Source organism: Anas acuta, chromosome 1 (genome assembly GCF_963932015.1).
Source record: "Anas acuta chromosome 1, bAnaAcu1.1, whole genome shotgun sequence".
Classification (NCBI taxonomy): Eukaryota; Metazoa; Chordata; class Aves; order Anseriformes; family Anatidae; genus Anas; species Anas acuta.
The window spans coordinates 194,571,189-194,585,693 of NC_088979.1; the positions used below are offsets into that span (position 1 = coordinate 194,571,189).

Below are 14,505 nucleotides of genomic sequence, written 5' to 3' on the forward strand. Positions count from 1 at the left end.
CAACTCACCGTAAAGCGGGGTGTCAGTTTTTTTATGTCCTCCAGAGAGACATCAACCCCCATTACTCCAAGAATCAGCTGATTCTGGTAAGATTCCAAAACGTTAGAGTATGTTTGACATATTTGCAATGCAAGACATTGAATTTTAATTTTGCCTTCATCTCTCATTTGACCATACTACTTGAAAAGTTGCTTATTCACTTATGTGCCTATTTTAAATACTTCAAATAATAATAAAAGTGATTCAAAATAATACTCAAAAGTTAGTATAGAATTGGAAAATGGTTTATGAAGATGAATACAGATGCTTTTCTGAATGAACAAACAATAAATGCAAGAACAAAAGAGGTGAAAGATGCTCTTTGTCAAACTGGTATAAACTATATAGAGCTACTAATACATCCTCAGGTTGACAATTAACCTCTTTTGGCTATGGTACAATGATGAATAAAACCAAAATCAAGTAAGTGACAATCCTTTGAAATCAAGGACTCTGCGTATACATTTATTTCACTTGTTCATTCTTTTTATTTAAATTTGAAATATGTGTCAGAGATGTATTTTGCTGTCTGTCTCCTAGCATTCAAGTAGAGACATAAGACAAAGAGATATGTTGTTGTTTTTTTTTTCCTTTTTTTTTTTCCCCTCTAGTTCCAGGCCTTCTGTACAAGACCAAGGCTGTTTTACTTCTCAGAAAGACATCTTTTGATAATTGTTAGTCTTTAGCTTTGCAATTAGACTTAGACTTTAATTAGAGTGAATTCCAGGCATTATCCTATAGATTAGACCATGAAAACTTTTTGTTTGTTTGTTTTTAATTGGAAACTAAGAGTGCTATTCTGAAAATAAATAAAATAAATGGTAGTGATCAAATTTGTATTTATTCATTCAGAATATCTAAACAGAATATATAAACTCAGAGAATCTAAACAAAAGAATATATTGGCTAAACCTCTATATATTCTGATCTGAATGAACATAAGTATCATATCAAAGGTGTAGTATTTTACTATGTACCGTAAAGCATATTCTAAATCTGATATTTAAAAAGCAACATTCTGATTTTGGAAAGAGGACATAAACTGATTCCTTATCAGACAGTAATAGAAGTAGAGAAATGTATTTAATACTTAGATTTTAATATGCATACACAGTGCTATTTTGTATTATCATTACAACCAGTTTATTTAAAGTCTCTACATCTTTGCCTTTTACCCTGAAATGTCATAGCTTCACTGATTAGTTATAAATTATCTGGGCTTCCTTTCTGGCAAGACCAAAATTATATCATCTTCTATTTTCCCATTTACCGAGCCCTCAGCTCATTTTCACTGCCATCAGGTCATAGAGATAGATCAAGGAATGTCATACCCTGAAACTTAGAACCACAAAAAGGGTCATCTATGTTTTCTTGTTTCCAGGAGGTTATCAGGCAACTAGATGACACATTAGTTTCTGATGTAGAAGACAATTAAACTGTAGAAAGTTTTGTGGAAATACACATTTTTTTTTCACTGTATTTAAGCATTAAATTTAATTCAAATAACTGAAATATGTTTGCTTTACTTTAAGAAAAAGCTTACTATTTTCCCATTTTGTTCCTTTGTTAGATTGAAGACAGGCAGAGTTCCTGTAATCACAAGGCCCAGCTCCTAGGAAACAATCACATCAAGATGGGATAAAAAAACTTTTTAATTAAATAACAAATATTGAGCTATAATATATTAGAAAAATCCACGGATTACAGTAGCTAAATTCTAGATTAGAATCTTGAACTTTAAGTTTGAAAAAAAAATGGTAGCTACACTTCATTGATTTTATCCATAGAAAGTTGAAATTGCATTTTTTTTGTGAACATGTATGAATGAAAATAATACGTTGCTTTTTAAAAATAGATGGTGTGCAACAACTTGGGATGTAATAGTTTAATAAAACCTAAATGTTATGAAAATGAGTTAATAGCTACAGTTCTCACTATACTAATATCTTTGGATAGTAGAAAAAAGGAAAAGTAAAAAAGCCAGACCAAACTAAAAGATAGTTAATAGGTAGTCAACAAATACAGTCAAGCAAAAACATAGAAAAATCCACCAGGTAATGCTACAAGTTTTAATATCATCACTACTTTCTGAACTCTTGCAATTAACCTCATCAGTTCTACAAAAACACATAGTCTCTTCTGGTACTGAGGCAAAGAATTTGCACTTATTTGGGAAGATATAAGAAACTTGCTTTTCCTTTAACAGTCACAATCCATAACAAATATAGGATTCAGAAAATCATACATTTAGATAACGAGAAAGGATTGGTTTTCCATCCTAAATTGTCCACAGGTAGGTTTCTATCATTTTTGTACTGTTTATTTTTTATTTCAAATTTTATTTTCTTTCTCTGATAGTTCCTTCTTCTGCGTATCTTTAGTGAGGAGTCATGACCTCTCTTTACTTCATTAGAATAAAATAAGCTATAATACTTTATTAACTCACTTTGATGAAATCAACTCTCCCTTTACTCTATCTACTAGAATCTTTTTGAAATGTAATGCATCTTTCATGAACTTAATTTTTTGTATCAAATTGAAAGGTGATGAGACTGGGGTTAGTAAAGTTACAACAAGCAAGGTGAAAAGAAGTAGACTTTTTCAGAGAGTAAGAGAAGGAGAACTGGAGATGAATTAGAGGAAAAGATATGGAGATATTCTTTAGTAGGACCACTGAAGAGATAAATAATAAAACAGGGGAGGGGAACACTCTCCCCCATTCTCCCAGTGTTCAATAAGAGAGGACAATGACTGTGAATAAATTGTGAATAACTGGAAAATATAAAAGCATCTGAAAATTCTGGGATTGTCTTGCAGAAAGTAAGGCCAGAGCAAAAGTATCGCAGACACAGAAGGGTGAGAAAAGATGTCCAAATTGCCACAATACATCAAATTATTAGAGACAGTCTTGAAAGACAGCCTCAAGTTAGAGTACCTCTTTAGGACTTCATGATTTGAATTTAAACCTTACAATAGTATTTTCAAAAAGTGTACCACTCCAACAGGCTGAATTCACATGTGACCTTTGCCCCCAAAAATGCTGCTGGAATCAACTCTTCTGACACAGTAAGAGAAAAACAATAGGACAAAGTGATGAGGTACGAGAAGGACAAGCCCTACAGGAGCTTGCTTTAGGGAACTTAAGATAAAGAACCAGTGTTACAAATCAGTTTCAGTTAACACCAACCACTGGGAAAGGGGAACAAAACAGAGTGGATTAGACACACCTGTGCCCTCATCTGTGATGAGAAAGTCCACAGATTTCAACCTTTACCTCAACAGTTTAGCTTGGGTTGGTCTTCATCTAATAAATATATTACTAAGACGTCCTACTTGTTATATATACATGCATATGCAAATACACATTTTTTTGTACATAATTATGTACATATAATTATATATATACACAAAGACACTTGGAAAACACACACATGCAGAAAAGCTTGAAGGAAAGGCTGAATGAACACACTGAAAGCATACAACAATATGACAGATGTCTGCAGGTATCACTCTTCATTAAACAGATCTCTTTCTACCCCCAGTTACAAATTTAGCCGTGACTTTACAACAGGATGTGTACAGACGTATGAACTTTGGTCATAACATCCTTTATGTTTCCAGTAAGTACCTCAACAGTAACCAAGAAAACATGGTTAATGAACTTCTGGCCATTGAAATTCCAAAGAAAAATGGGTTCCTCAGTGTCACGCTTGGTTCTATGATGTGCTGATAAAAACTTTACAATAATGCTGAAGGACAGGAGGAAGTGGACTTTAACATGACATTAAATGACTATGTGAACTTGGATAAATGCATGATTCCAGATGACCATTTTACAGTAATTTTTGCCTAGTTGGAGTTACTCAGAAGAAGGTTATCTAGAGCAACAGATTGGATTGCTGCTAATAATACATTGCAGTTTGTAGTTTCCTGAATATGTTTGTTTTACAAGACCAAAATGATAAATTTAGCAGTAAGGAAAGCGCTTCATATATCTTTTTGTTTATTTCCCCATTATATACACTGTCCAATTAAAGAAATCATTACCTTGAGCAAGCAAGTAATTACACTAACTATGGTGCTTTAAAAATCCAAGGTCAAAATTTGTACAAATACCCAGTAAAACTGACAGGTTTCATTCTGTATGGAATTCTTAGAAAAAGAAAATAATGTTAATAATAATAATAAAAGAGCAAGAACTCCACACCAGTAACATAATCAATGATCTCTAGTGCTGTACAGGTACAACACAGGAAAAATGTTGCTTCTTCTTTTCTTTCGTTAATTTGAGGACAGCCATGACCTATGCTTAAGGATCTGTGATTAGGATTAATTGTTTTTCTCTCTTAAAGTTGAGGTCAGTCATGAGAATCCAGATCCAAAGACTAGCATGAGCTGTTTGGAAAATTGCTCTATTGAAGAGTTCAGATGCTGGAAATGCAAGAATATTATGTTTCAAACTATAGAACACTGAGTCTGAGAAGATTGGGACTGTGGAAAATGGAGCCCTATATTTACTGATTTGCCCTGCCTTTCTTCTGAATAGATCAAGATCTTACTTTAATAGAGATAAATAACAGTCATACCAGAGCATCCAGATAGACATTTGTCCATTGGACCTGTTTGGCTTTCTCTCCAGCTAAAACCATCGGTCTTCCCAAAACATCCAGATATTCCTGCCAAAAAGTGTAGTAAACTCATCAGAACGTAGTTATTTGATCAAAGTACAGAAACAGCAATGAAAAACAAATACTATCAAAAGAAAAGCTATGAAAAAAAAATAAAGATTTTAAAAAGTCAAAATTCACCACTACTATGAGAATTTGATTTTTGATTTATGTTTTTTATTTATGATTTACTACCCAACTATTCAGTCTTCAGTGTACAGTATCTACTGTTAATTCAATTCCTGTATTTCAGTGTCACTCATTCACATGGACCTTACAGATCCTTATCCACTGCTGTCTTTCTATGAAGTGAAACTTAAAATTATTTCTGTTCAAAAATCAATTGCTAATGCTATAATGAAATTATAAGTAGATTACAGAGCCTTCAGCCCAGAAGAGACAGTGGGCCATGAAGAGGGTGGTAACAGTTGGGTCCTACACCAAGAACTTGCGTAACTCTATTGCAACAAAACTTTTAGATTTTTAAACCTGCATAGTCCCTACATTCCTTTAGTTCTGGAGTGCAGATAGAGTTGGTGATCTTATTAGATATAAGACTTCTGGTCTGATTTGGAAAATAATGCCATCAAACTCGTTTCAGTCTTCAACCTTTCCAATTTGTCTTAACATATTAGGAATATTTCTTGCCAGACCCTATCGGGAAGTGTTTAACAGCATAAAAAGGACTCTAATTCAAGCCAAAAAATGACTTTTTTTTTTTTTTTTTCCAAAAAATGTCATGCCTGGCCTTGGAAGGACGGAGAACTGCTATGATAATTCTTTGCTTTTCTGGACATATGAATACATGAACTTTCAGCCAACAGAAATGAATATCCATTCATCTACACTGAAAATTTGGATCATATCATGTAATTCCAGGGTCCTGTGCCCTCAGTTATCTACACTCATGTCTCCTAAATTGTCCCTGAATTTTGAAGAGTAAATGCTATGACTGGTTGGACCACTCCAGGAACCTCTTGAATAAGCAGGATTGTATCAGGCCACTGCATCAGCCCAGCTGAGTTCAGACACATTAGCAGGTTTATGCCTTCACACAGTTCCATGGCTTTCTCCAAATGATTCAAACTTGTAGGGTCATGCTGTTAAGTCTTGCATGAAGCAGAGTCTTATTGGCAAGCTATGAGAAAATGCTATTTTTACAGGCCATTATAAAAATTGCTATCATGTCTCAGGATCAAAGAGGGACCATGTTACGGACAGGAAGAAAACTGAGCCCAAAATATAGCCCTTGTGCAGAAAACATCTTCAGGATATACATGTAGATCACCTCAAACATTAGGGTTCTGTGGACATGGCCAGCCAGCTTTAGAGGATGCTACCATGACTAGCATGCATGCAAGTCACTTCAGGCTAACTGGCCAGGGTAATAGGGATAGCATTAGAAATTGGCTCACTGTAAGTACACAAAAGGAAAACATAAATTAGAATACTCTAACAGATTAATACTTCATATATAAATGAAAGCCTTTTTTTTCCTCTGTTTTTAATGAATTGTATCTTTATATTTTAGAAAAGAAACTACTCTGCTTTGTGTTACAACTGTTTCTGCACTTTGCAAACTTGCTTACCTGGGTGTTTATTCTTATGGCTCCAATGGATGGAATTTCATAATAATAACCTAAAATTCAGAACAAAAACAACATTACCTTACTGTAATACAATTCTAACCCACCTCACCTTAGGGAATTTAATTTTCCTTGTAATTTCTAATTAAAATTTTATAGAAACTATTATATATGGATGAAATCCTTTTTTTGTCAATGCCACAGCAACACACAGACACATATGATGGGTTGCCATGCAATACAGGCCAAGCTAGTGTAACTTTTAAGTAGTGAGAGTGTATTATGTGTTTCTGTCTATTGTTGTCTCTAAAACTGAGATAATGTACTGGATTTGTATTCCTGTACTCTGAGTTATTCTGATGTGCCAGCATATTTAATAGTCATTTTGATACACTGTGATAGCAACAGTGAATATGCTGAATGCACACAGGAATGCAAGTAAAGCTATAGTCTGTGGCAATAGTGAAGTTCACAACATAAAAATATACAGATCTCTGTGGAAAGAACAAAAAACTGTGACTGGTATTTCTTCTAACTAAATATCAGGAATGTCTTTATTCATCATTGATATTATCACTTATTTGTTGGAATTAAAAATACTGCCTATATGCGTCATTAAGACTAAAAAGAAAGGCACACTGAGCTCCTGAGCTCAGAATGTGAAATCCAGTTTCAGACTGTATGAGTTTGTAAGTCAAATTGTAGTGAAGGAGCAGGACTGGAGAGGTCAGAATACTGAGGCTAGACACTTACTTTGCTTTAAATAATGTGCGACTTGATAATAAGATACGAGTTTTAGTTAAGGACAAGTTACGTAAAAGTTTTCCTCTTTGGATGTGCAAAGAATTGTATCATTTTTGAAAAGAAGATTATGACCATTTTCCCTTGATAATATGACATAGGCAGTTATTCTGTAAGCCAGTTGGTTTGTTTTAGCACAATATAATTTGCATAGTACTTAGAGATACAAAGACATTACTTTAAAAATCCTTGCTCAAAATCAAATGTTGGTCTTCTGCACAGTACAATTTGCTCTTCATGAAGTTGTACTATCTTCTGCATAACTTAAGTCAGCACATAGAGGGATTGCTGAGGTTATGATACACATACTGTTCACACTTTATTCTTTCTACATTTATACCTTTGGTTTATCCTATACCCCTTCTTTTTGCGTGGCTATCTTCATTTTCAAGACCCTCTGAAATGTCTCCTGCCTGTCTCTCACCTCTTGCTTCTCATTGCTTTTTTAAACAAATACTTTCACATTTTCAATCATGCTTGGAAGGTGGTCCATTTAAAATATAAAACAATATTATTTGATAATTTCTCTTTTTTCTATTTATCTATATTTACCTCTTGTCTCTCATTCCCTAATTATACTGTGAGGTCCTTCTCACACTCTTTCTAAATGCTTCTCTCCACTTTTTTTTTTTTTTGTGCAGAAATTCTAGAAGAAAGCATTTTACTTTGTTACATTTACCCTTTTTATTTTTGTTTCTTTCTACATAAAAGGACTGGTGTAAAAATAAAAAGATACACTCAGAAGCTAAGAAATTAAAAGAATAATTCTGAAATTTTCAGCCAAAAAAAAAAAAGATAGGAAAATTAATGCAAATCAGATGATCCCTTGTAAGTTCTGGAGAAAAAACAAAAAGAACCCTAACCAGCCAACAAAACAAACAAAAAATCCCTGTGTCCAAACTCCTTAATATAAAACAGCTTTGCTTAATTTTCTTATCTGTCAGCAATTCCATCTTTTTCACAAATGTCTATTACAACAGAGTGCTCAAAATTGATCCATAATATCTTATTTTTATTATAAGCAGTACTGTATCATATTTTTCTTACAACATACTTTTAAATAGTCAAACATGTAAACATATTATCTATATACATGTATATATGCATTTATTTCATCAAGTAACTTTTTGTAACTTTGATTAAAAATACAAGAAATCTAAAAAATGTATTTTTTCAAAAATGTTGAAGATATTGCTCTAGCAAAGAACAGTCTCAAAGACAGTACCTTTATTTTCACAGGCCATCCACTGTATAGGTCCTTTATCATAATTATGTTGACCAACAGAAAATGTGAACACACGGACCTATCCAAATCAAAAAACAGCAACAAATATAACTTAACTATACATAATTACTTAGCTGTTACTCTCAAGTTAATGATAGTTGGATTTTTGAAAAATTTGAACAGAAAAAGAAAGCTGCGAAGTTCCAATTTGATATCAATACAATAGATTCACATAGATAAATACTTAGATGCATTATGATATTTTACATATTCCTATTAAATATTTGAGCCCACCAAGTAGAACTCATGAAGAATGTTTTCATACATCTTTCATGCTTTAAATCTCTTGCACTGGTTACTGTCCATAATCCATGTGAACATAAGGCATTAATACTAACTCCTCAGGTTTTATTAAATCAGTTGCCGTTAGAAATCCCAATTAATTAAAACCAACATATGCATGGCTAGCAGCATTCAAAGCAACATAGAACAGCATTTTAGTTTTGCTTAAACTTTTAGTCTTTTTCTTGTAAAACCTCTAAATTAGTTCAACAGCAAAGAAAGAGTCCGGATTAGATCCTGAAATTTCATTTTAAACTCCCGATATTCATTAAAGCTGTGTGTTTTATAAGCTCAGTTCCATTCTGTTTAGCCAATGCAATTCCAATTTATCTCTGCAACTCAGGGGAGTCATAGTTCCAGAGAAATACAAAAAATGTTGTCCAAGTTTTGGACAGAATACAGGGTTTTCAGCTGAGATTATTTTCCATGCAAATTGTCTGATCTGAATGAGAAAAAAATAAAACAAGCAAACAAAAACACAAACAAAAACTAACATTATTTCTGTACACAGATTAAATATCCTACAAGACACACAGAAAAACTACAAATACTGTGTTTTGGTTTCCAGATGAATACACTGCTCAGAAGATTAACTTCTCTGGAAAAGTTAAGAAAAATATTTTCCCAACAGTTTTAATAAGCTGATCACTATTATTATGTCCGTCTGAAGGACTGTTCAAGTACCAGGTAACTTTTTCCTTTTCAGACATCTCTTTCTTTATAGACCTTTAACTTTACCACAGAACACAGATCACAATATGAAATCAGAATACAAATTCCTTTCTCTGGGACTGAGTAAAACGGTAATGTTTTCTTTAAATACAGTATTCACAATATGAAGTTATACATACTCCTTGTAAACTACTCTCTGATTGTTTCTACATTTTTAAGTGGTTATTTATACATTTTTTCATCACTTTATTTAGCATGTGCTATTACTACATAAATCTTAATTTTCCAATAAGCAACAAAACAGTGTGACACAATCAGAGCTTACACATTAACCAAGAGATATAAGAATAGCTCCAAATCATCAGTCAGCAGCTAGCAATTGGCAAAACTTTATTACAGATGACCCCTATATGTAAGAAGGGCAAACCAAGATTTGTACTATATGTCATTTTAATTAGCAATGTTTTGATTTTCTTTATCTGAACAAAACCTTTGCTTCTAGCAGAACTAAAGCAACTACTCAGACATATATACATGTATTTTTTAAATGCAGACGAAATTTGAAGCTCTAATGAAACCACCCTTTTACAGAGGCATTTCTCAGTAAATGGCTGTTCAAGCCAACTGGAGTTTTAGTTACACAGACAGGTATGGGAATTATTGTACATGTGATGCTAAAATATTGTTCTCATAGTTCATCCGGATAGAAACAGATGAAAAATACCTTCCATTGCCTTGAAAATGACCATTCTGCTAGTGAGAACATATCTTCAACTGATATATTTGCAACTATTTTATTTTATCCGTATCACATTGTAAAATCAAGTTATATTTGCCATCCCCCATTTGTTCTTCACCTCTTTTACAAACTGCCAGCTATAACCCTTCTAATAGACCTTTCTGCTTCTATTTAATTACCACCCATTTTTTTCCAAGCTAAATATCACAATGTTGTTTTCTATCAGTATCTCTCAGCTCACATGGCCCCTGTCTTCTGCTCTTCTTTTGGACTCACAACTGTTCCCAGTTTAGTGTCTACTAAACACTTAATTAAGATTACATTCTTAAAAATTATGGTGAAATAAAGACAAAATCCACTAAAGACCACTAGTTAGATAGGCAAGTGACCTGGATGTCTCTTTTGGATTAAAAGTAACTAATTAAGTAAGAAAGAGTCATGTGGGTTTGCTTGTGTGTGTATAAAACGCGAGTCAATTAGACTTTACTGTCTGGCATTTGATCTCAAATATAAAAATGAAACACTGCATTGGACTGAAGTTTCAAAATGATATGTAATTTAGGGAAAAGAAGCAGCGTGTCAAATCTGCAACTAATCTATAAAGAATTCAGAATTTAAATTATTGACAACAAGCAGAGGACAATATATCTGATTTACTGTTCCTTGGATAATTAACACAGATAAAGAACTGCAATGAAAATTGGAGTTTTTAATTGTTACTTGGTTTGGCAAGAGGGTGGAACATTCAAAAGAGTTTTCTTTTTCCTATTGCCTCATCTGGAATTGAGTAGAATGACAGCCCAGCTGGAAAAATGAGTCAGCAAGTCAAATTAAACAAGACAATTTTCGAAAAAAAAAAAATGCTCTGTGCTAATATTTTCTGTGACAGGACCCAGAGTAAGCCAAAGAACTGAGATGAATCTGCCTATACCTTTTCCTTGTAGACATCTCTCCAAAAAAGACAAAAGGTTTCTAAACTAAAAAAAAGACAGATTAGTTACTTTTAGTAGGAACGTTATGAATGAGAACTTGGTGCAATGAGATCAGAAGCAATGGATATAAGCACCTCTCCCTTTGCTCGTCCTTCCATCCAAGTTTGGTTTCAAGGAACTAAGTGGATTTCTAAGTTGAAGCAAACTGCCAAGTATCTTTGATCCCAAGAAATTTTTTTTTCCATCTGAAATAACCACTGAGGCTTGATTATTTCTTCTCTGTGTTTCTCTGCAGTCTCTCAGATTCTGCGCACACTACAGGCTCCTGTGTCCTTTTGCCCATGTCTTCTTCCTTCCCCCAAACCTTTCCCTAGGAAAAAGACAATCTTGCCTCCTTACAAGGGAGATCTATTTGTTCTCTTCCTATAGAAACATAGCTTTCAAAATAATAGAAAAACAATAGAACAATCAGGAAGAAAGAAAGAAAGAAAGAAAGAAAGAAAGAAAGAAAGAAAGAAAGAAAGAAAGAAAGAAAGAAAGAAAGAAAGAAAGAAAGAAAGAAAGAAAGAAAGAAAAAGAGCTGTCATACTTTCTGGTTTTTGTTGGGATTACTGAAAATAAAGTTCTTCTAGAACACTCTCAGCCTTATGATGGAGAAGAACTAAAGATGGGCCCTATCCTGCTCTGCCAGATAGATCAGATACAGTCTTGAAACTCTTCTTAAATGTAAGAGCCCTGATTTTCATTACCAAGTGAAAGTCCAGAGCTGTGTCAGGATAATATCATGTGCTGGTTAATGGGTAGCTCAAGATCTGTATTCTGCATGCTCTGAAACTAGTCTTGAGGGAGAAAACACACACACTCATTCTTTTTATTGTTTATTTACATTATAGAGTAGAGCAATATTCTTATTAAAATTAAGAAGTTTAGAATGTAAGAGGTAAGGACAGACAGACAGCAAGTGGCAAAGGCTGCCCAGAGAGGCTGTAAAGTCTGCATCCTTCAAGGTTTTCAAGACCAGACTAGATAAAGCCCTGAGCAACCCAGTTTGATCTCAGTCCTGACGCTGCTTTGAGAAGAACATGGAATGAGAGAGCTCAAGAAGGCCTTTGCATCCTGACTTATCCCACAATCCTTCGAAGGATATCAAAGAAAAAAAAACTAAATCCAACTCCTAATCAGAGAAAACAGTAGACAACAGAAATAATGGTACAGAAAATAGAGGAAGAAGTACTGTATTAAGGAAATATTATATAATAATATATTATAATATAATAATATATAGTCCAGGAGTTGGACTCAATGATCCTTGTGGATCCCTTCCAACTCGGGATATTCTATGATATAGCCTAATTACATAATTACTTTGTTTTTTATTTTGCACTTTTCTCTGTCAGAAAAAGCGTATAAAGATCAAGATGAACAGAAGCATTCTGACTGCTACAGATGAGAGGATAAAGGCACTCAAGAGAATTGTGAGGAAAACAACTGAAAAACTATCCACAAATAGGCTACTCTGTTTACTGATCTCAGTTGCATTTTTTCCAATCTTATTTCTTCATTTTTCTATTGGAATAAAATAAAGCAAGATTAAATTAGACTCTTCCTTTGGATGTGTCATGTTATGTGTACTACAGAAATGTAAACAACCATAGTGAAGTTAATTCAAAGCAGTAACTTAGCACGAAATAACACTGTTTAGACTGCTACATACATGTGTAGGCAATATGTGTAGTAGGCCTGTAAGAATTTTTTGAAACTGCAAGCCCTCTGCAAAGAGTGGATGAATATGCATTTATTTTGACAGATAAATTATTTTTCTTAAATTCTGTGCTGCTGTAATGGGAAAGCTACCAATAACCATCTATGTGCATCTCTTCATTATTCTGTTTAGGAGGAAATTAACTGTCTTTTGGAGATATGTATTTCTCCTTATCAGATATCAAGGGAGCTACATAGTTACTTTACTTCACTATTAATTAACAAAGTGAATCCCATCATTTTACCACAATCATGTAAAAGTGTGCAAGACTGCATCTTTTTCCACCATTAGTTAAACAAACTTGAGTCAAAAATTGATCTCATCAGATCATGCAACCTCAGTTTTCATAGCAGTATAATTTCAGAACATATTAATCTGCAGATAAAAACTCAGATATTATTATTATTTTTTAAAACTATAAACCAAAAGAGCTATGATAAAGAGGAGTAAATAATTCAGTAATTCTAAAATCATCCTGGAAATTATTTTTCCCATTACTGTGTTTATATAGATTATCAGATATGACAAAAATCTGTTTGCAGTTAATACTTAATAGGTACACTTCTGAAATGATAACAATATACCAAGCATATTTTTCTGAAAAAAATCATAAAACTGCTTTTATATATCTCATTATGCACTGTCTCCTAAAATCCATTTTAAGCACAGCTTTTAAAGGACTTAATCAATTTGGTACTCTTTTGATCAGGTAATTTTGTGGTTTTCAAGCTGCCACAGTTTAAATTCTCAAAATTCTCACAGTTAATTTTATTTTCCTTTTCTTTTCTTTACATCCATAGACTTACTCACATAATCGAACAGAAATTTGAAGATGATTTCTCATTTTGCTATGAACTAACTGAGACCAAAAGGCATTTATGACCAGTTTGAACCTGGAACAGAACTTCGGAGACACGATCTGAAAATCCTACAGACTAATTTAGAAATTACCTAGGTTAGCAATAGGAAGTGCCAAATACAGAGTTTCACCTAATTTCATAATCTTTTGTACAGGACTGGTAGATTCAGAATGTCCAAAGACACAGTCATGAAGCATTTGGGAGGACAATGAGAAGAGAAAGAGAAGCCTTATGTTTACCGGAAGGAGTAAAGCTCACAATGTGCTACAGGGAAGTTGCTTAGCCTATGTCTATCCAGTAAATAAAATGGGACATAACCCATTTTCTTTCTCAGGCTGAGAAGACAAGCGGCACAGCATGGTTCCCATCTCTATGGCTATGTTATTTTGCCTCCCTCCTTCTCCCACCCCCTGCATTGGGTGATCTCATTATAATGTCTTTTGTGAACAGCCCTGGTCATGCTAGCCCCTGAACTGAGCGCCTTGGACACAGTTTGGAAGAGCTGACTGCTACAGGCCAAGAACCATACCATTGGGTCTGTTAGCAATTAGACAATACAGATAAATGTGAGCAGTTCTTCAGCCTGCATGCTGGATTTGGTTAGTTTGTGGGTATGGACACAGCTGTGTGATTCACTCATAAGAGTAAAGCTGGTTTTCTTGTGAAGAACTGAGCAGATCTTGCCTTTATCAAAATGCCTGTGACGATGCTTCTAATCTTTTTAATGACAGCTTAATGTTTAGACAAAGGAGGTTTGTGTTCGTGTTTCTTAGCTTAAGCAAATTCATAACTTCCATTGCTCTGAATACCAGGCTCAACAAAGTTCAGAAGATGGAGATTTAGGCTTTTGTACATAATGCTTGGAATGCTTATGCATTTT

General features: G+C 33.8%; 1 protein-coding gene across 13 annotated transcripts in view; it reads right to left on the reverse strand.

Annotated features, from left to right (window-relative positions):
* Positions 1 to 14,505, reverse strand: part of CACNA2D1 (calcium voltage-gated channel auxiliary subunit alpha2delta 1) — a 411,227-nt gene that overhangs the window by 49,525 nt on the left and 347,197 nt on the right. For all 13 annotated transcript variants that reach the window (XM_068669921.1, XM_068669927.1, XM_068669923.1 and 10 more), the window contains exons 13-17: positions 8,319 to 8,397; positions 6,296 to 6,345; positions 4,626 to 4,715; positions 1,583 to 1,651; positions 9 to 83 (exon numbers count right to left, since the gene is read on the reverse strand). In XM_068669921.1, the coding sequence (XP_068526022.1) occupies positions 9 to 83; positions 1,583 to 1,651; positions 4,626 to 4,715; positions 6,296 to 6,345; positions 8,319 to 8,397 (363 nt within the window). The remainder of the gene's footprint in view (positions 1 to 8; positions 84 to 1,582; positions 1,652 to 4,625; positions 4,716 to 6,295; positions 6,346 to 8,318; positions 8,398 to 14,505) is intronic.